The sequence below is a fragment of the Cyprinus carpio genome, chromosome B10, assembly GCF_018340385.1.
Source record: "Cyprinus carpio isolate SPL01 chromosome B10, ASM1834038v1, whole genome shotgun sequence".
NCBI classification, from domain to species: Eukaryota; Metazoa; Chordata; class Actinopteri; order Cypriniformes; family Cyprinidae; genus Cyprinus; species Cyprinus carpio.
Window position 1 is genome coordinate 10,674,126 of NC_056606.1, and position 20,238 is coordinate 10,694,363.

The 20,238-nt window shown below is 36.1% G+C and overlaps 1 protein-coding gene across 1 annotated transcript in view; it reads left to right on the forward strand.

The window, feature by feature from the left end:
- The window catches only part of LOC109085453 (neuroligin-2-like), a 79,984-nt gene that overhangs the window by 55,721 nt on the left and 4,025 nt on the right, over positions 1-20,238 (forward strand). The window contains exons 4-8 of the mRNA XM_042732469.1: positions 2,618-2,767; positions 15,180-15,365; positions 18,097-18,362; positions 18,465-18,618; positions 19,792-20,158. Of these exons, the coding sequence (XP_042588403.1) occupies positions 2,618-2,767; positions 15,180-15,365; positions 18,097-18,362; positions 18,465-18,618; positions 19,792-20,158 (1,123 nt within the window). The remainder of the gene's footprint in view (positions 1-2,617; positions 2,768-15,179; positions 15,366-18,096; positions 18,363-18,464; positions 18,619-19,791; positions 20,159-20,238) is intronic.

Genomic DNA, 20,238 nt, shown 5'->3' on the forward strand with positions numbered 1-20,238 from the left:
CATAGCGACTCAGCATCACAGCTGCCTATGTGTGTGTGATTTTGTGTGTCCGTGAAAGGACCTTGGTCTGTGTAACTTTTATTTTATTCTCTTTTGTGTGCCATTTCCTTTTCACATCTCGATCTCTTCCTGTCTCTCTCTCTCTCTCTCTCACTCTGGCTATCTCTCTCTCTCTCTCTCTCTCATCTGTCTCACTCTTTCTTTTATGATTTCCCCCATCTCTCTTACCCATCTCTTTCTTTCTTTCTCTCAGACCCCCTCCTTCTCTCTCGGGGTAAACAGATGTCGTGGTAGTTATTTATGTTTCTGCATGGTCTGGTTTTCATATGAATTATCTACAGCGCTTGCACACCACAGAAGCACTGGCTAACTGGACATCTCCAAATGCCCTCGCACACTCGATCGCACTCACACACACACACACACACTCACACACACACACACAAGAAACTCCAAGAGCATATGTATATATGCATGAGCATGTGCAGCTCAAACACACTGCAAGAGAAAAGCGAAGGGGAACAACCCGTACCAATAAACAGCACATATAGATGTGAATCTAAAAGAGACAGAATATACCAATCTTGAGACTTGAGATGGGGGAGTTTAGATGGGGTCGAAGGACAGAGGAGGTACCACACAGAGGCAGGGACTCTACCAATGCAGCACCTAGAGGGGGATCCAAGACGTGCGATGGTGGAATCATTCAGTCTGACCTATCTGAGCTTTTGTACTACAAATATACAGAGAGAGAAACACACACAGACTGTACTAACTGATACAGAGATACATCAGAGCAACAGAGTTTTGGAAGAGAAATAGATAGACTGTGCCAGCAGAGTGCAGAAATGATGAGCCAATGCGAGGCAGACCGTGCCAAAAGATCCCAGAGTGTGAGGAGACGATTGAGGATATGGTCAGAAATCGTGAACTAACGTACTTTTCGAACTATTTTTGTGGTATGACATACTAAGTTTGCCATTATGTGCCAAATGCAATTGAACATACAGCACGCACAGTACTGCATCCCATAATGCAGTGCGCTCAACCTGACCTTCTATTTTAAGAGTGACAAGTGAACTGGAAGCAATATCAGCCACTATTTGTTTTTTACGTCCTCTTTCTTGACTCATTATTTCGAAAAGACCATCAAATGGTAACATGTTACTAATTCCACTTATACTGTTTCACAATCTTTTTTTAGGAAAAGAGTAGGCAGTGTAAAGTGTGTATACACACACACACACACACACACACTCACACACACACAAAACACAACTGGGGTATCAGTACACTAAATAAGCCTGAAATGTATTTAGGTACCTATTCTTTTACCAATTACAGATAATGGTTTATTTCTGCTTTAAGTTTTAAATCAGTGCGGAACATTTATTTTTCAGTCATATTTTTCAATTCAAATTATTTTTTAAGAAATACTTTTTTTCAGAAATTATGGATTAAAAAGGATCAATTTGTGACCCTGGACCACAAAACCAGACATAGGGCTAATTGTTTTAAAAATTGAGATTATCATATTCATCTCAAAAGCTGAATAAATAAGATATATAGTATATAAGTATATAAGCTTTTATATTTCCAATAAACTTTGATGTATGGTTTGTTAGGATAAGAGAATATTTGGCTGAGATACAACTATTTGAAAATCTAAATCTAAATATTTAGAAAATTGCCTTTAAATTTGTCCAAATGAAGTCCAAAAGGTTTTGATATATTTACAAATTTACAATGGAACATGATCTTTACTTATTATCCTAATGGTTTTTGGCCTAAAATAAAAATTGATAATTTTGACCGATACAATGTATTGTTGGCTATTGCTACAAATATCCCAGTGCTACTTCAGACTGGTTTTGTGGTCCAGGATCACATATAATGTTTATAATTTTACAAAAGAATTATATCTCAAATAAATGTTGTTATTTTTTAACTTTGTGTTCATCAATAGATTTTCACAAAAGCAACACATATATGTTCAACATAGATATGCAATAATATTAGCCTTAATAATAGGTAATATACTAATAATATTAGATTATAATCAAAAAAAATTTTGGAGCAGAAAATCAGCATATCAGAATGATTTCTGAAGGAAAAATTTAAAATACTGAAGACTGCTGAAAATTCACCTTGCATCACAGGAATTAATTAAATTTGAAAGCATATATTAAAAGAACACAATTAATTGAAATTGTAATATTATTTCACAATTGTACTGGTTTTACTGTATTTTTGATAAAATATATGCAGCCTTAGTGAGCATTAAAAACTTCCAAAAACATTGCAAAATCTTACAGAGCTCAAACTTTTGAACCGCAGTGCATATAAACTATAGATTTCTTATAATAATTTTCAATTTAATGTGCATGGTTGAAAAATAGCAATATGTTTTGTATACAGTATATGTTTATGAACAAGAGCTCTTAAGCGCATAATATCAGTGTTTCACTAAGCAGATAATTACTGTTTATTTTACAGTGATGCTGCAGCAGTGTTATAGATATTATATATGTTAATAATATTTTATTATTATTTTATTATTATAGTTATATTTTTTATTAATTGTTAATGTTTTTTATGCATTTTATGTTTTACACAGATATTAGAGATCGTCGGAAGAAGCCTGTGATGTTGTTTATCCATGGTGGTTCATACATGGAGGGAACAGGAAACATGTTTGATGCAAGCGTTCTTGCTGCCTATGGAAATGTGATTGTCGTCACTATGAACTACAGACTGGGCGTTCTGGGTAAGTACAATGGTATAGGAAGTCTTTTAATGCACCATTCGTGTGTCTAAATGTCTCCACATACGAAAGCACTGAGGTTTTTTTCATTATTATTTTTGCTGTTATTGTTGTTCTGTGATGGTTGTAAATTTACATATTGTTTATGAAATTTAAAGAATAGTTCACCCAAAAATAAAACTTAAGTCATCATTTATTCACCCCATACTGAAAGATGATAGGCTGTTTTTTAGTATACTCTGCTCTGTTGTTTTTGAATGGTAAAATGGACCGTAAGGCTCCAAAATGAAAAAAGCACCACAAAAGTTCACTGAAAATCTACCCTTCCATCATGACTGTCAAATCTCATTCATAAATTTAAAGTGCCCCTGTTATGGGTTATGAAAGGTTCATATTTTGATTTTGGGAGTCCCCAACAACAGGTTGACATGCCTGCAAGGTCAAAAAACACTTTCATTGTTTTATAATATGCATTTATTTTTACCTTACTTGCTCAACGACTCCCAAACAATTCGCTCAACGATTCATTTTTCCAAACCCATCCTTTGTGTGACGCTAATCTGCAGTGATTGGTCCGATTGGTCTCATTTTCATTTCATCATGCCTGTAATGCCTGATAAAGCAGCGTTTGTGAGCACAGTGCTGCTTTGTTACCAGGGAAAACACTATTTTACCGCTCCAAAAGTGGCACCTAGTGGCAAAGAATGAATTTGCATTTTCATTCATACCAACGAAAAAGACCAACAAGGCGGCGGGCAATGTGCTAATATTTCATGTTGAGAAACATGAAACGGCTTTGGAATTCGTTTTAAAAATGACTAATTTCAATGATTCAGGGTTGACTTTCTTTTGAGAGACAATAACTTTATAAACGATGCACTTTCCGATTTAAAACTTTGCAGGATGTTTTCATTCACTTATAGCTATGTTACACACGGCATGAAAGGTCATTTTCAACAATCCTAAAAAGGGGCACTTTAAATATGGCACGTCAAGTGATGGCGCACCAGATTTGACATCAGTGAAGTTGAACGTCAATGATTCTAACACTAAAGCTGCCACAACATGTCTTGACATGCCATTTTTGAATGTAAGCATGTGCAAATGAGATTTAAGTGCTATTGTGTTGCTTCAGAGGATTTGTGGGTGAAATATTCCTTTAATTTTACTGTTTTTTTTTGTTGTTGTTGTTGTTGTTTTTACTTTTACTTCACACAATATTTAACTACACATATGAATTTTAAATTATATCAAGGAACAATACAGTAAGTCAAAAATGACTACTGGTGTCTTGAGTTTTAGAATGAACACTATTCTCAGTTACTTCCCGAATTATTGATTTTTCCGTCAATATTTTTTCAGAGAACCTAAAGAAAGATGTTGAAAAGGTTGAAAAGGGAGGAAGTTCCAGTGGCTGTTCAACTGTATAGAGCTTGGTTATTTAATTGTAAAATCTATTTTGTGTATTATATGAAGCCATCTGAGACTTTTTAGAAGAATATTAAATTATTCTCTTCATTTTTTGAGTATTTTTAAGTCATTAGCATCTAGATGTGGTGTTCTGCTCTACTTCAACTTTTACACATTAAGTGACCTCATCTGGAATAGAAGAATTACAGTAATTTAATCAGGAAGAAGAAACAGCCGAAACTCTAGAAGTGGAGTACTGCTCTCTTTCAATTTAAAGATATTGAAAAGTGATTTTAGGATATAAGAATTACAATAACCCAATTGGGGAGAAGTAAAAGCCTATATTCCACTTCCAGGGGCACTAAACTGTAAAAAAGACCCAATTATGACTGCATTTCCTAGCTGTTAGTAACAACATTAAAGTACACTTAAGTTTCTAGTTTGGTTTAGGTGTCATATCAAAGATCCACAAAGAATGTTTCACGCATGGTGTGAGAGAACCATGTTTGGGCTGTTTTTGTTCAGAGATGGGTTTGTAGTCGAGATGCCTCCCTTTTTCCATGAATGCATAATGAATGCAGAAGGCCAGGGTGAGTTTACCTTCAAGAATGACAGATTGAATATAAATCTAAACAGACTAAAAAGGTAAATGAAACTGTTCCCTGTGGAGATGAAGTGATCTGAGGGAATCACAGTCAGAGTTGTAAGTGCAGTAGTTTTGGCCTGTGTGTGTTTTCTGAAGTGTGTTTATTTCATATGCTGATCAAACGCTTCTCCTATTAGCCGTTCTCAAGCCTGAGTACAAAAAGAGTAGAAAATCAGCGTTTAGAATATTTGTGTGCTATGTATGCAATTTTCAACAGTATGCTACATTTTGGTGACATGTCCTTACTATTGCATGTTTAAAGGAATAGTTCACCCAACAATGAAAATTTTGTCATATACTGACCCTCATGTCATTCCTTACCTGTTTAAGTTTCCTTCTTATGTTTAACACAAAAGAAGATGTTTTGAAGAATTTTGATGAACCAAACAGTTGTTATTGTTTGTACTGTACAGAGTCGATTCTTTATTTTGGGAGACAATAACTTTATTCATCGTGCACAACTTTGCAGATCGTTTACATTCACAGCTACATTACACACTGCATGAAAGGCAATATTGGAAATGGCATAATACAGGCACTTTAAGATCATTGCAGTATACACTGTGTTACTTAATAATGTTATAGCCCTACTTATTTTAGAACTCCAACATTTTAGTCTGTGCGAAGCTTCTCATTTAGTGTAGAAGTTTCAGTCAAAAAATGTGTCACTAAAAAAGGCTGACACTATGCCTCAGAGTATCCATACTGCACATTTTGGCAAGTGGTCAGCAGATATCCATACATACAAAAAAATATGTATGTATGTACTAAGTATGTTAAATTGCCCACACTGTACAAAATCACAAATACATGTACGCTGCCTTGAAAGGATGCAAAAAGGACGATTATTAGCAGGGGTGAGGAATTTTGGTACATGGATGAATAAGAGTAACCTTTCAGTGTATTATCTGTCTCTCTCCCTTTCTCTCTATTCTGCTTAAAAGAGGTTTTGCTATAGCAGTGGAGAGGATTACGCGTTTGTGTCTTGCCATTCCAGCCCCATTGGCTGATTGGATTGGATGAAGCATTTTCAAACAGAAAAAAAATAAATAAAAAATGTACAAAGGAAGCGAAAAAAGGAGACAGAGAACAGTGTTCCACATCATAAAAGCAGGTTTAGCACAAAACCGGACCCTTTATCCAGCTCTCATATGCACAGACACCAGCCAGAAATGTAGAAGCTATATGCACCTTTTCACAGCGAAAGACAGATAAAAAGAAAAAGGGCCAGAGAAAGGGGGAGAGGTGGAGAGAGAGACAGAACGAGTGAAAGAGTAGAGACAGAAGAGAGATGTGTGAGCATGCTAAAAATAACCATCAGAAGTGCCTTTTTAAATCTGCAGTGAAGCAGAGAATTCATTCAAACCAATGCTAATGCAGCACACACAAACGTAGCATTTGTTTCTGGATTCTGACCCACAAGTTCAGGTTCCTGTGTGTTTCTGAAGGCTCATACACGTGTGTGGTTATCTGAAATTCCTCACACACACTGAGGAGGAGGTGGCAGAAGGCCAGAGTGAGTGCTAGTACACATGTGTGCCATGTACTGCAGCAGGCTAGCTGCGTTAGCATTAGCGCTCTGCCAATGTGCAAGTTCTCTCCAGATCTGAGGCGCCCTCACCTTCCATCTCTGCCTCTGCCCAGCTGGCCCTCGGAGCTGCTGATTTGTGTACCACAGCCATCTGCTCAGACTAATTAACTAATTAACTAATTAATGAACTCTGGGGAGGAAAGAACGCCCTGTCTATGGGCCTTGCAGGTTAGCGCTGTTTTCTTACCAGGGCCTAAGCGTTTCCTGCATTTCCCTGTTCGCATTACCCCCTCACCTCACTCGCTTTCTCTTTCTCTGCATCTACCAGCCCTTCATCAAATCTGTCCTATTTGAAGAAACAGATTACCCTAATTAGGTTCCTAATTCTTTATTTCAGCAGTTTTTAAACTTTTGCTACCAGTTAATGCAGAATCCCTGAGTTATGATTCACACACTACCGTGCACCTCTTGAGGATGTTTGCTTTGAGCTATTTGCATTTTCGAAACACACTTTTCAGTTTCTGATCTGGACGCTAATCGTGTAATTATAAATTCAAAGGGAAAGAATGGATGTTTGCGGTGTTGGTATCTGAGAGGTGGAGGAGATGATTTTTGCAAATGTAAATGACATCTCAGATCTCAGAATGAAGAGGACACTTTTCATATTTTTATACCTGCTGCAGGTGATCGGCCCCAAGATTTAGCTTGATTAACTTCACTTGTTTATTTCTATTTCAGAATAAATGATTATAGAGACAAAAGAATTGGGCCGTCAATGCTATTATTTGGTGGGAGTTCCCACACAATCCAGTGTTCATATGAATTTGTAACTCTATCTACTTACTGCCCATCTAACACACCATTTCATGTTGCATTTTTATTGGCTGGGCAGTAAAATTGGGTCATAGTAGCAAACACACTGTGCAATGATCATGAGGAATTTCTGACACTGTCATAAAATAACTGTAGGCTATCTTTGGTCGCAAGACCATGACAACAGCCGTCTTTGAACCTCTCTCATTGTACGACATAGGGCCCCCGGTTAGGAGCCTTGATATCAGAAATACCCACGATTGTTTTACAATGGCAATCTTTCGTCTAGGACAGCTGAAACTTGTGCAGTGTGTCCCAGGCTTTTGGGGGAATTCATACAATAACGTGCCATTGTTAGGAAATAAAGTAAGCGTGAAGCTCCACCGTTCACCGAATTTGTATGAAAATGTATGATTGTTAAGAAAAAAATTAAGCGTAATTTAAGCATACTAAGTTATACTTTTTTTCTAACAATCCTGTATTTTCGTACAAATTCATATGAAATTGTCAAATAGTTAAATCAGGTCAGAATGGGATCTAATGGTCAGGAGATCAGGTTGGAATCTGATGGCTAATATTTTCAAGAGATAAAACTCATTAGTTTTAGCTAATCACTAAATTCTGTTTGAGATACAAATGGCCTCTCTCCGCATCATTCTTTTTTCAGTAGCAGTACACCCTCTGGTAAAACAGGCAGTTAGTTGTCTGTAGCCTGTTGTAAGGTGCAGCCGTGCAGAACGCAAAATATTGTTTTTATGTTTGTGGGATATTGATGTAGCCTAACAGCGGGGCCCTGCGAAGCACAGCTGATTAACTATTTTACTATACTTCACCAACCAATATGCTTGTTTTCGATACAAATATTTCAGTGACAGAAATACACTCTTCTGTGAGGAATGGAAAGGACAAATGGGGCACTGAGGTTTATAGCCTTTCTGCGGACAGAAGGCAGCGAGCTGTGGAGGAATGACACTGACTTCTGCTTGAGAAGAGAAAAAAATGAATTCAATTCACAAGCAGGAGTTTGAATTGAATTAGAATGACAGGAAGAGGAATTTTGTGAACACAGCAGTGGACTTTAGGCTGATGGGTCAATTCTTGTTTCTTATTGTTTGGCTCCCAGGACAGATTAATTAAAGCATTCTGGGAAATATATGTTTTTCCACAGTGGTCCATAAAATTAGGTAATTGGCGATTTATTAAATATATTGAAAAATATTTTATGAAATATAATAATGAAATATAAGGAGAAGAAGAAGAAGAATTGTTGTTATTAGTGTTAGAACTATCTATCTATCTATCTATCTATCTATCTATCATTCGTTCTATTGTTCTATCATTCTTTCTATCATATATCTATTGTTCGTCTGTTCATTCGTTCATTTGTTTGTTTGTTTGTTAATTTGTTCTATATTTCTGTTCTTTCTGTAGTTCTATCTATCTATCTATCTATCTATCAGGCTATCTGTCTATCTATCTATCATTCATTCATTCCATCTATTCCTCTGAATCGTGCTCTCACCTCCTCATCCTTCTTTCACTCTGTCTCTCTCTTTCTTTCTCTCTGTCTCTCTCTCCGATCTGTCATTTGCTGGAATGGTGCATATTCATGAGTCCAGCCCCAAATGCTGCTCTCAGCACCGAAGTCTGCAGGAGATTCAACTCAGCACTCATCTCGCAGTGAAACTTACCAAGAGAATCAGAGCAGTGCACAGGGTTAGACATTTGACTGATCATTTTGCTAAATTGTAATATGTTATTCCATTACACATATGGACGCAACCCACTGTTTAGGATAATCACTGCATTTTTGCAACATTCAACATTGTGTCTGCACACTCGCAAAACACATCCCTCTGAAAGAAGAAGTGGCTGGTTGCCAGGCAACAGCAAACAGCTCAACAGAAGGAGGTTAATATGAAGACAGTCAAACCCACAGACCCTCAGCACCCAATTCCTGAACACTGTTTTCCCATCGATCAGCCTTTTATCCAATGGCTGTGCTGCACACACAGGCTTCCAGTTATGCAAAAGACCACACTAGGGGTTCCCACTCATAAAGGTGCACAAATGTTTACATCCTTGCCTCTGAACAATCGGTTTCGACACATTCAAATGGAGCCTCAACACATTCTGACAGTATTCAGCATAGACAGCGTACCAATAGAATACCTCCATACTACAATTACTATTTCTGCACAATATGAAATGTATATTATGCATGGTATGCTAGTTTTCTGTATGTATGGAATACCTTCTGCATTTGCCATAGTGTGCAGTATGCAGCTGCACTGATCCCACAATGCATCTGACGTGACTCTTTTTTACACTAAATGAAATAACTGTTAAACACAAAATGATATAAATTCATAACATCCCTTTCTAAAACCAAAATAACTAAGTTAAATTAAACAAGCAGTGTAGTGAGATCATATGACAGCAATAAAGTATATTACTGTTTTAAATGTTTGTTGCTGCAACATGCATTTTATTTCACATGCTATTTATTTTTTTTCCAAAAATGGTGTGTAGTATACAGTGCATTAATACCATGTACCAATGACAGTGTTATTTTAGAATTAGTAATAAATAAATAGTTATTAATATTTTGATTGAGCTTTTATTTGTCAGTTTTTGTTTTAATTTGTAGTCATTTTGTGATGTGATTTTGTTATAGGCCTGTTTGTTTGTTTGTTTGTTTGTTTGTTTGTTTGTTTGTTTGTTTATATATATAATATAAAATGAATTGTTAAAAATTTTAAATTATAAAAAAAAAAAATTATTATTTAGTTTAAGTTTTAATCTAATTTTTATATTTTATTTTAACTTTATTTCATAAAATGTTTAATGTTTCATAACAAACATGTTTTTTTTTAGTTTTAGTAAACAGTATCATATGGTTACTGAATATTTCTTTCATACTACCAACTATTATCTAAAAATACTATGTAAAACATTTTATTTGAAACAAACTGTTTAAAGTAGTTTGCTAAATTACTGTCACATGACTTGAATGTGCCGCATGTGATGCTGGCAACGTTTGAGCAGAGATGTTAAAAAGTCCCTTAAATAATTTGTCGGACTAGAAATGGAAAGTTAAGTTGAGCAGGTTGCATTGTGGGATACAGTACCCGGTGAAGTAGGTCAGCCGGGTATCCCGTGCCTGCAGAAATGTGCATGTTGCGCACAGTATGCATACTCCAACATAGACACAGATCCAGCACCTCTAGGATTCATACTCACCTAATATGAAACTATTATAAAAAGACCTCACGCCCACACTTCCCCCACTAATTTGCACTACAGTTGTATTTGTAATGCACTCTGTGACTTCACTCATCTTTAGGGACTCACCTGTGGTGGCCTGATCCAGCAGTTTGATGAATATGTAATTTGTCTCATTTTCTACGTGTTGTCCTTGACTCGTGAGGCTGACACTTACGATGTGAGTTAGCACACATTCAGTTACCTGCCCTATTAATGTCATTTAGACAGTACGGCTATGTTCACAGTCACACCACAGCTCAGTGTGGCCCAAATTATTGGTTTCCCCAGATTTTTTTTTTTTAACAAAAAACACCTTTATCCCTGAATCTCACATTTTTTAATGTAGAGATAAAACAAAACTGTATTTGATGTTTTATAATGTTACGCAAGTTTACACTTTTAGGGTGGAATTCATTGCAATCAAACAGATTCATCATAATTTATGATTAGGCGTAAACGTTGCAATACTGTTTTTTGAAAGGAATAATTGATGACGGTCCGTTGAATTATTAGAAAAATAATGCACTCCGCTTCGCGCCGTGGCCGCATCACCACCTCGGGTGTGCATTATTTTTCTAATAGTTTAATGGCCCGGAGTCAATTATTTTACTTATACTATGGTTACCACACCTCAAGACATCGATCAGATTATATATTTAAAGGGATTCGTCTGGTTTTTGTTCTTAAATCGCTATTGTCATCCAATTCCACATCTCATCCAACGCCTCTTTTACTAGTTCCAAAACGTCATTTTAAAGCTGGTAATGGAGGCTTGAGCGGTTGATAGCATTCTACTGCAGTTATTAATGAAGTTATTAGAAAGAGAGCGAGAGAGACACACAGAGAGAGAGAGAGAGAGAGAGAGAGAGAGAGAGAGAGAGAGAGAGAGAGAGCTTATGTGAATTAGGCTACCACTGTGTGTCCCTCAACAGTGTTCTGCAGCAGCATCTTTAAACAGCACTGATATTACCTCGCAAGTGAGAAATGTCATGTGTATTTACTTTCGGAAAATTGTCTGTCATGTTGTTGTATTTGTTAGTCCTGTAATTTCCGTTATTACAGCTTTACTATATGTTAAGTGATCTGGAACTACGTTCGCTGTGCGTTTCCCAGAAAATAATTGCACACCTCAGAATGTTCGCCAGCCAATCAGATTCAAGCATTCAACAGCCCCGTAGTATAAATATATATATAGCACAACTGTTTTCAATTTCCAAAGTATATTTCTGAAGGATTTCTGAAGGATCATGTGAAACTGAAGACTAGAGTAGCCTAATGGCTGCTGAAAATTCAGCTTTGCCATCAAAGGAGTACATTTTAAAATCTGTTAAAGTAGAAAGCAATTAATTAAATTATAATTATATGTTTGATGAGCAGAGAGACTTCTTTCAAAAACATTAAGCCTGTGATTCATTAGTGGTTGTTTTTTTTTTTTTCAAAAATGTACAATATAAAAAAAATCAATCAGTTTTATTTTTGTACTATTTATATACTATCATAGTATTTACTAATATTTTGAATTAGCATTTATTTATTTTTAATTTTTTTTATTTCAATTAATGAAAATCATTTTAATAGTTTTAGTTACCAGTAACAACACTGATCTTAATGGTTTACACAAAAATAATGATTCCATATCTAATAATATAAATTAACGGTTCCATATTTAATAATATATATTCAATATTATGTGACCCTGGACCACAAAACCAGTCTTAAGTCGCTGGGGTATATTTGTAGCAATAGCCAACAATACATTGTATGGGTCAAAATTATCGATTTTTTTTTTTATGCCAAAATCATTAGAATGTTAAGTAAAGATCATGTTCCATGAATATATTTTATAAATTTCCTACCATAAATATATCAAAACTTAATTTTTGATTGGTTATATGCATAGCTAAGATCTACATTTGGACAAATTTGAAGGCAATTTTCTCAATATTTAGATTTTTTTTTTTTTTTGCTCCCTCAGATTACAGATTTTCTAATAGTTGTAACTCAGCTAAATATTGTCCTATCTTAACAAGCCATAAATCAATAAAAAGCTTATTTATTCAGACTTCAGATGTATAAATCTCCATTTAAAAAAAAAAAAAAAATCTTTGAAAGGTAGTTTAGGTGATATTTAAAAGAAAGATGCAAAAATATAGGCTATATTTATTTAAAGTATATATATGCTAATCACAGCTAATGTTTTATTTTGTCTTGGAAACAATCTCACGGTTTAGGATAATGATTCCGTCGGTCATGAATACACACTACTGTTTTGCCCAGCATGTAAATGAATGTAGCAGATGCAGCAGTATCCTTTAAAACAAAGTCATTATCGGCCTGTGGGAGTTTCAGACGTCAAAAGCTTTTTTTTAACATCTGTAACGAAAATTTTCAAAGAGCTCTATTTCTGTGTATCGCTCCGTCTACAACACACCAGTGGAGCCTTTTATATGTAGAGGTGCCGAGTGCGAGATCTGTTTTCCTGTTGTGTGTTGTTTGTAATATGATGAGCCGTATGTTGTCGCTTGTCGTCTTCCTCACAGGCCTGACTCCTGAAAACAACATGGCAGTTTGTCTTTTTCTCTACTCATCCCTCTTGATGTGCTTTCTTTCTCTAAAACTCACACACACGCACACACAGTCACACTCACTGACTCTTATATTGGGTCTGAGGGCACGTAGCTTTTAAGTACAGGTCTATTTTTATCTTTTTCCCCTCTTATGTCTTTTCCCCATTTCTTCTAATATTCCAGAGGAAGCCTATCTTTCACAATCTGAAGAGTGGTTTCTTAGACATATGAAATATGTTTGAAATTCCCCTTTTTCTCACTACATTTTCATGCTTTCAGTGCATCAACAGTTCAGTTAGAATAGTAAAATAGACGGTCTTACATAAGCTCTTTAGTTCTCATTTACACTGTGACTCCAGAGCCTAACACGCCCCATTTTAATGAGCGGTAGCATGCCTTATTTGTGGATGTCCGTAATGGTATATGGGCCTCTTGTTTTGAAGTATGTACTGTATGTGGATGTGGGCACTTTTTCTACCCAGAGAACAACAGTCCAAATGTCTAAAGTGGCTAATCGGCTAGACTCGTCATAAAGATGGGCTTGACAAGATGATAATAAAGCTCCTTTCACCAGCAGCGATAACAGTTAATGCATCAAACCCACCCCAGCACCCCTAAGGATCACAGTTCTGAGCGTAACGGAGGAAAATATGTTCTGCTAAAGCTGCTGTAATTGAAGACACATATGTTTTGAGCCATTATAAATAGATTTATGAACTAGCAATGCAATGATTTGAAGCAGTTTGATTCGTTACTTCATTTGTTCGGTAACCATTCCTGTAGGCTAAATCCTGTAGCATTGATTCACTCACAAAAGAACACGTAAAAAAAACACGAACGTACTGCTTATTGTATAATGTTTGTTAATAAACATGTTCAATTTTACAAATAAATTTACTGGCATTCAAATAATATGTTAAATAAAGCTTTTATAGTACTGCAACTGAAGACATACAGTACATGTTTTTGAGTAATAGATTTATGAGTAGCAATATAATTATTTGAATCTTTTGATAGGATTCTGATTTGTTCGTTCATTAGGTCAGTCACCGTTCCTGTAGGCATCATCACTGGTGAGTGAGTCAGAGTCATGTAGACCAAATGATTCAGTCACTGAATGAATCAGTTAAAAAGGTTCAAAAATACTAATGTTGTGCTTAATGTATAATGTGCAGTATACAATGTATAATGTTTTTCATTATGCATTGATTAACATGGAAAATTTTACGAGAAAAAGGTTTGAAATATTGACTTTAAAATAATATGCTCTGCTGAAGCTTTTATTGTATTGTAATTAAAGACACATGTTTTTGAGTGATTATAAATAAATTTATGAACTAGAAATGGAATAATTTGAGTATTTTAAATCAGTTTTGATTTCTTTGTTCATTTACTTAGTCACACTTCCTGTAGGTTATGTGAGCAGCTGGTGTCCAGTGAGTGACTCTAGTCATGTTCATCTAGACCAGAGGGTTCAGTTGTTGAATCATTCATGTAAAAGTTTAATCAAAAACAACAAATGAACTGCTTAATGTCTAATGTGCAGTATATAATGAATAATGCCTAAATGTTTGCTCAAATTTACAAACAATTTTACTTCAGTCTTAAATCTTGACATTTAAATAATATGTTCTGCTAGCTATGGTATGATTTGAATCTTTTGAATCGGTTTTGATTTGTTCATTCATTTGTTCAATCACTGTTCCTGTAGGCTACATCATTGATGAGTCACTGAATACAGTCACTGAATTATTCACTTCCACAGATTTTTTTTTTAAATACTAACATACTATTGTACTTACTACTATTTTTTGTTATGCATTGATAAAAATGTTAAACACATTTTCCAATCTAGTCAGAAGAAATGTCTTAAACCATGACATTCAAGTATAGTATAAGTCATATCATACTTTGCTATACCAAACGTAGTCTATATTATTTATGACAAGTTCAAGTCTATTGGAATCATTCCAAATGGTAACAGGAAGTTCTAAATGAACATGACTAATTAATGCTTTAGTCCTCTGTCTTACCTCATTCTTTCAGTTTACCAAGGCACTTTGCACTTCTTGGCCTCAGAGTGCTTGATCTTGGTCAACATGTATTGATCGTGGTCTTTTATACCTTTGCTGCACATTGTCTGTTATCTTATCACTAGTCTAACTCTCTCGCACTCCGTAGGTTTTCTGAGCACTGGAGATCAGTTTGCAAAAGGGAATTATGGGCTCCTTGACCAGATTCAGGCTCTGCGATGGCTCAATGAGAACATCGGACACTTCGGAGGGGACCCAGAGAGAATCACCATATTTGGCTCTGGGGCTGGAGCCTCTTGCGTCAACCTTCTCATCCTGTCCCATCATTCTGAAGGTTTGAAACCTTGATCATCAATACAAAATCCCATCATTTAAAGCAAGGTCACCAAAAAATGAACATTTATTCATTAGGACTTTTTTTAATCTCTGTTTATTAAAAAATATATTTAAAACTGCAAGTGTAGTTCATACACATATTACCATTCAAATGTTTGGGTCATTCAGATTTTTTTTCTTTTGAAAAAAAAAATTATAATAATAATATTCTGCAAGGACGCATTAAATTGATCAAACATGACATTTATAATGTTACAAAAGATTTCAAATACATTCCTTTCTATTCATCATTATAACTTTTTTATTCATCAAAAAATCGTGAAAAAAATGTATCGCTGTATTAAAAAGTACCAAAAGTATTAAGTAGGACAACTGTTTTCACCATTAATCATGTTCAAGAAATGTTTCATGAGCAGCAAATCAGCATATTAGAATGAATTCTGAAGGGTCATGTGACAGTGAAGACTGGAATAATGATGCTGAAAATGTAGTTTTAATATCTCAGAAATATTAAAATATATTCAAATAGAGAACAGTTATTTGAAACTGTAGTCATGTTTTAAAAAGTTGCTTAATATTACTGTTTTAATACAGAAATGAAAAACATTCGAATCAGAAGAGGTTTGGGGTCAGACTTTCGGATAGTACAATGATTTAATACACATCTTATAAGAATTTTATTGGACATAAAGATGGACATAAAGTCAAAAATATGAACTGTCCTGATATCATAATGAAGATACAAGTCTTTTTTAAAAATAAGCTTTTATTGAAAAGAAGTAGTTATTACAATCTTTTATTATTATTTCTTAGAAAAACTATATTTTAAAAAATAATTAAGATGTTTACGCTCACAAAGTAAAAACTATTACTTTTGACACCTTGTGACATTTTATACTCATGAAATTTAATCTTTCCTTGAAAATGGTATAAATATTTTATAAAGCCAACATCAGTAGAAAGTAAATAAAATAAAATCTTTGAAAGGTGTTTTAGAATAGGATTTTCTTTCTCTTTATCATGGATACTCTCATTTGTTATAGACCATATCAATCCAAACATGGAAGACTTTTATTTTTGGATATTTGAAATTGTTTTAAAGTATATAACCCTATTTGTGCTATATATTTTTTACAATATATTATTCTATGTTCTGATTTTTTATTTTTTTTTATATTGATATATTGTGCGGCTGTGTGAAAGTGAGACTGATTTTTGGCAATGCCTTGCAGTGTGTGTGAGTTTGTGTGTGTGTGCGAGTCTGATTTACAACGCTATCTCGAGATCACACGTGCGTCTGCATTTGATGCCAGTTTATAATGAGTGCTGTGTGATAAAAATGGAGGGATGTGAGACAAATTCATAATGAGCAGCATGTACAACTATGTGTGTGTGATGCAGAAGTGTGGACTGCAGCTGAGCTGATTCTTAATTGATTTCATAGGGAACTGAAGCTGGGGGGGTCTTGTGATAAGACTATAGTGTGAATGTGTGTGTGTGCGTGTGTGACTGGGGGGTGGGGGAAACATTTTAATAATTAATAACAGAATCTGCAGATGAAAACCATGGGACACTTAATACTTACATAACGGTGCAGCAGGGTTCTGAAAGCCAAGATGGTTTCCTCATGCTTATCCAGAACCTTTTCGAACACTGCTGAGCTCACTTTGTTACTTGCACTCAAGTAATGAATCGGAGTTTCTACCTGCCCTATTTACAACACATATTAAATGGAGCCCTTCACTGTTGGTTCATGCTGTTATTGGTTATGCCTTGTTGAAGCCAGCATGACCTTTTATTTTCTACTGTGCTGAATTATTTTATTTTAGCTTAGTGTTTTTTTTATCTGTTTAAACTAGTTTCAGAACTTTACTTGTAGATGGGTAGCACAGTTTCATATACAGTAAGGTCCAAAAGTCTAAGATGACATTGACAGTCTTGGTCCGAATTTATATGACACACTGTTTAATTGAATATTTTTAAAGATTAAATACACATTGCACCTCTCTTTTGTAGCCAGTACACAAGGCCAACCGTTCTCTGGCATTCTGGGATTCTGGCATTCCTGTGGCTCAAACAGTAGAGAATGGCACTAGCAAGGCCAAGGTCATGAGTTTGATTTCCAGAGAATACATGAACTGATAAAATGTTTGCCTTCAGTGCAATGCAAGTTACTCTGGATAAAAGTATCTGCCAAATGCAAAAATGTACAATTGAAATTATTTTGGTGCGTTAGTCAGTTAAAATTTGGTTGTGTTCTTTCTGAAATTAGGATTCTGTTCTGAAGAATGTGTTAAGAATGTGTTCTATTTAGATTCAATTTTGTTCTGAAGTTAAGAATCTGTTCTGTTATTTTCTGAACTCAAGTTTCTGTTCTGAAAATAAGATTGAATTCTGATCTCTTTCTAAAATTGAAATTTTAGATTATTTTCTGTTCTTAAGTTAAGGTTCTGTTCTGTTCTGAAGTTAAGAATCTCTTCTGTTCTGAAGTAAAAAATGTGTTCTCTATTCTGAAGTGAATATTCTGTTCTAAAGTTAAGAAGCCAGCCTGGAAAGCATTTATTTTTATGGAAATTAGTTCCACTGGCTTTCCTTTTGTAATGATAAAAGATATTCAGTGGCTTTATCTTGCTCATGGTCATGGGTCACACTCTGTCCACATTGACTCACATTATAGCCTGCTCTTTGACTTTTCTTAGTCATTGTCTTGTAACTGGCCCTGGTTTCAGGTTTGTTCCAGAGGGCCATTGCTCAGAGTGGCTCCGCCATATCCAGCTGGTCAGTCAACTACAGGCCCCTGATGTACACTAAGATCCTGGCCAAGAAGGTGGGCTGCAGCTACAGCGACACTGCAGATCTGGTGGACTGTCTACGAAGGAAGAGCTTCAGGGAGCTGGTGGATCAGGATATCCAACCTGCCCGCTACCACATCGCATTCGGACCGGTGGTGGACGGAGATGTGGTACCCGATGACCCTGAGATCCTCATGCAGCAGGTGTGATTTTAGTCACTGCAGGATCCCAGAGTTTAGCATCTAATCATGACAGTAAATTAGCGAAAGGGAGTACAATGGGTGACATTTGTGTAATGTCCTCAGGGGGAGTTCCTGAACTACGACATCTTGTTGGGGGTGAACCAGGGAGAAGGACTGAAATTTGTAGATGACAGTGAGGGTGAGGATGGTATTTCAGCTGCTTCCTTTGACTACACCATATCCAATTTTGTGGACAACCTCTATGGATACCCAGATGGTGAGTTTCAGTGATACACCAGTAGTCACTTCAACATAGGCTGATGTTTGCCCTGCCATTGCTGCCACTGAATCTACAGCACAATGTCAAAAGAAGTTATATTATTCACTGACTTAAATGCAGTTATTTAAAATACATCATTTGTCATATTTAAATATTCAACACTATGTAAATGCCTAGTTCTTTCATGAAACTCTAGATGGTGCAGGCTGATGGATTCTTAAAGGTGCAGTAGGAGATCTTGGAAAATGCTAACTTTAGTCTGATAGCACTGAACGCGAACGTCCCAGACTCCCTGAAAATCACTATTCAAAGCCACACCCCCTGAATGCATATACGCACGCAGGTCAGACAATCAGAGACAACATTACAACAATACATCATGTGTCATTCACTGGTGAGAAAACTTTATAGCACAGTTAGTAGTGCGCAGAGGTATGCAAATGCATATGTTGACAGGCAGGTAGGAAAGTTTTGAGCATTTTGACAGTGCGCTTTTTAAGAGTTCCTCTGAAACCCTCCACCTTCCCCAGCTCCACCTGTATAGATCTGCTATGGGTTATTTTATATGCTATTTGTGCAGCAGCAGTATGTTTTAAATACTCACAGCACTGTATCACCGTATGCATTGGCAGTAGCAAGTTCCTGTAATTGCTTGCAACAGCAATAACCTACAGCTACAACAATAACCAACAGCAGCAGCAACGTAGCAGATCTATTCCGCCAAGACCAAATATATTAACATTCTCATATCCATTACTATGCTAAAATCTTCCGAGAGTTGTCATGATAGAAATTATTTTGTAGGGTTTCTAATCAGGCGCTGAATGGAGTACCTATTAAGAGAATTTTTTTGCTAAAGTAGATCTGTGAAATCTGTGTATAAGTGTGCATTGAAAAAACGTATTATCAGGTGTACATCAGATGTACTTCAGGTGTGCCATTCAGGACACTCCCACAGATTTCTGTAGACAACACTGACATACACATCTACACATTCTTTTAGCGGTTGTTCAAGGTAATCAGTCTAATTTTACCCCTCACCTTGGGTGCTTCTGTCTCACTGTCTCCTATATTGGGTCAAGGTGCCCTGCTTTGTGTGACAACCAACTCTGTCTTTCAACATCCAACATCCATCATTTTCTCTCTTGGTCTCTCTCTGTCCCTTCTTAGGTAAAGACATACTGCGGGAGACTATAAAGTTCATGTACACAGATTGGGCTGACCGCGACAATGGGGACATGCGGCGTAAAACTCTACTTGCACTTTTTACCGACCACCAGTGGGTGGCGCCAGCAGTGGCTACAGCTAAGCTGCATGCTGAGTTCCAGTCCCCTGTTTATTTTTATACCTTCCACCACCACTGCCAGACAGAGGCACGACCCGAGTGGGCAGACGCAGCACATGGCGATGAAATCCCATATGTGTTCGGTGTACCCATGGTGGGCGCCACAGATCTATTTCCCTGCAACTTTTCCAAGAACGATGTCATGCTTAGTGCTGTGGTGATGACATACTGGACCAACTTTGCCAAGACAGGGTGAGAGTTTGATCTGTCCAAATTTGTTCACCCAGTGAGACCAGAATACAAATGCAGTTCTGTCTTTTAATTTTCTTCTC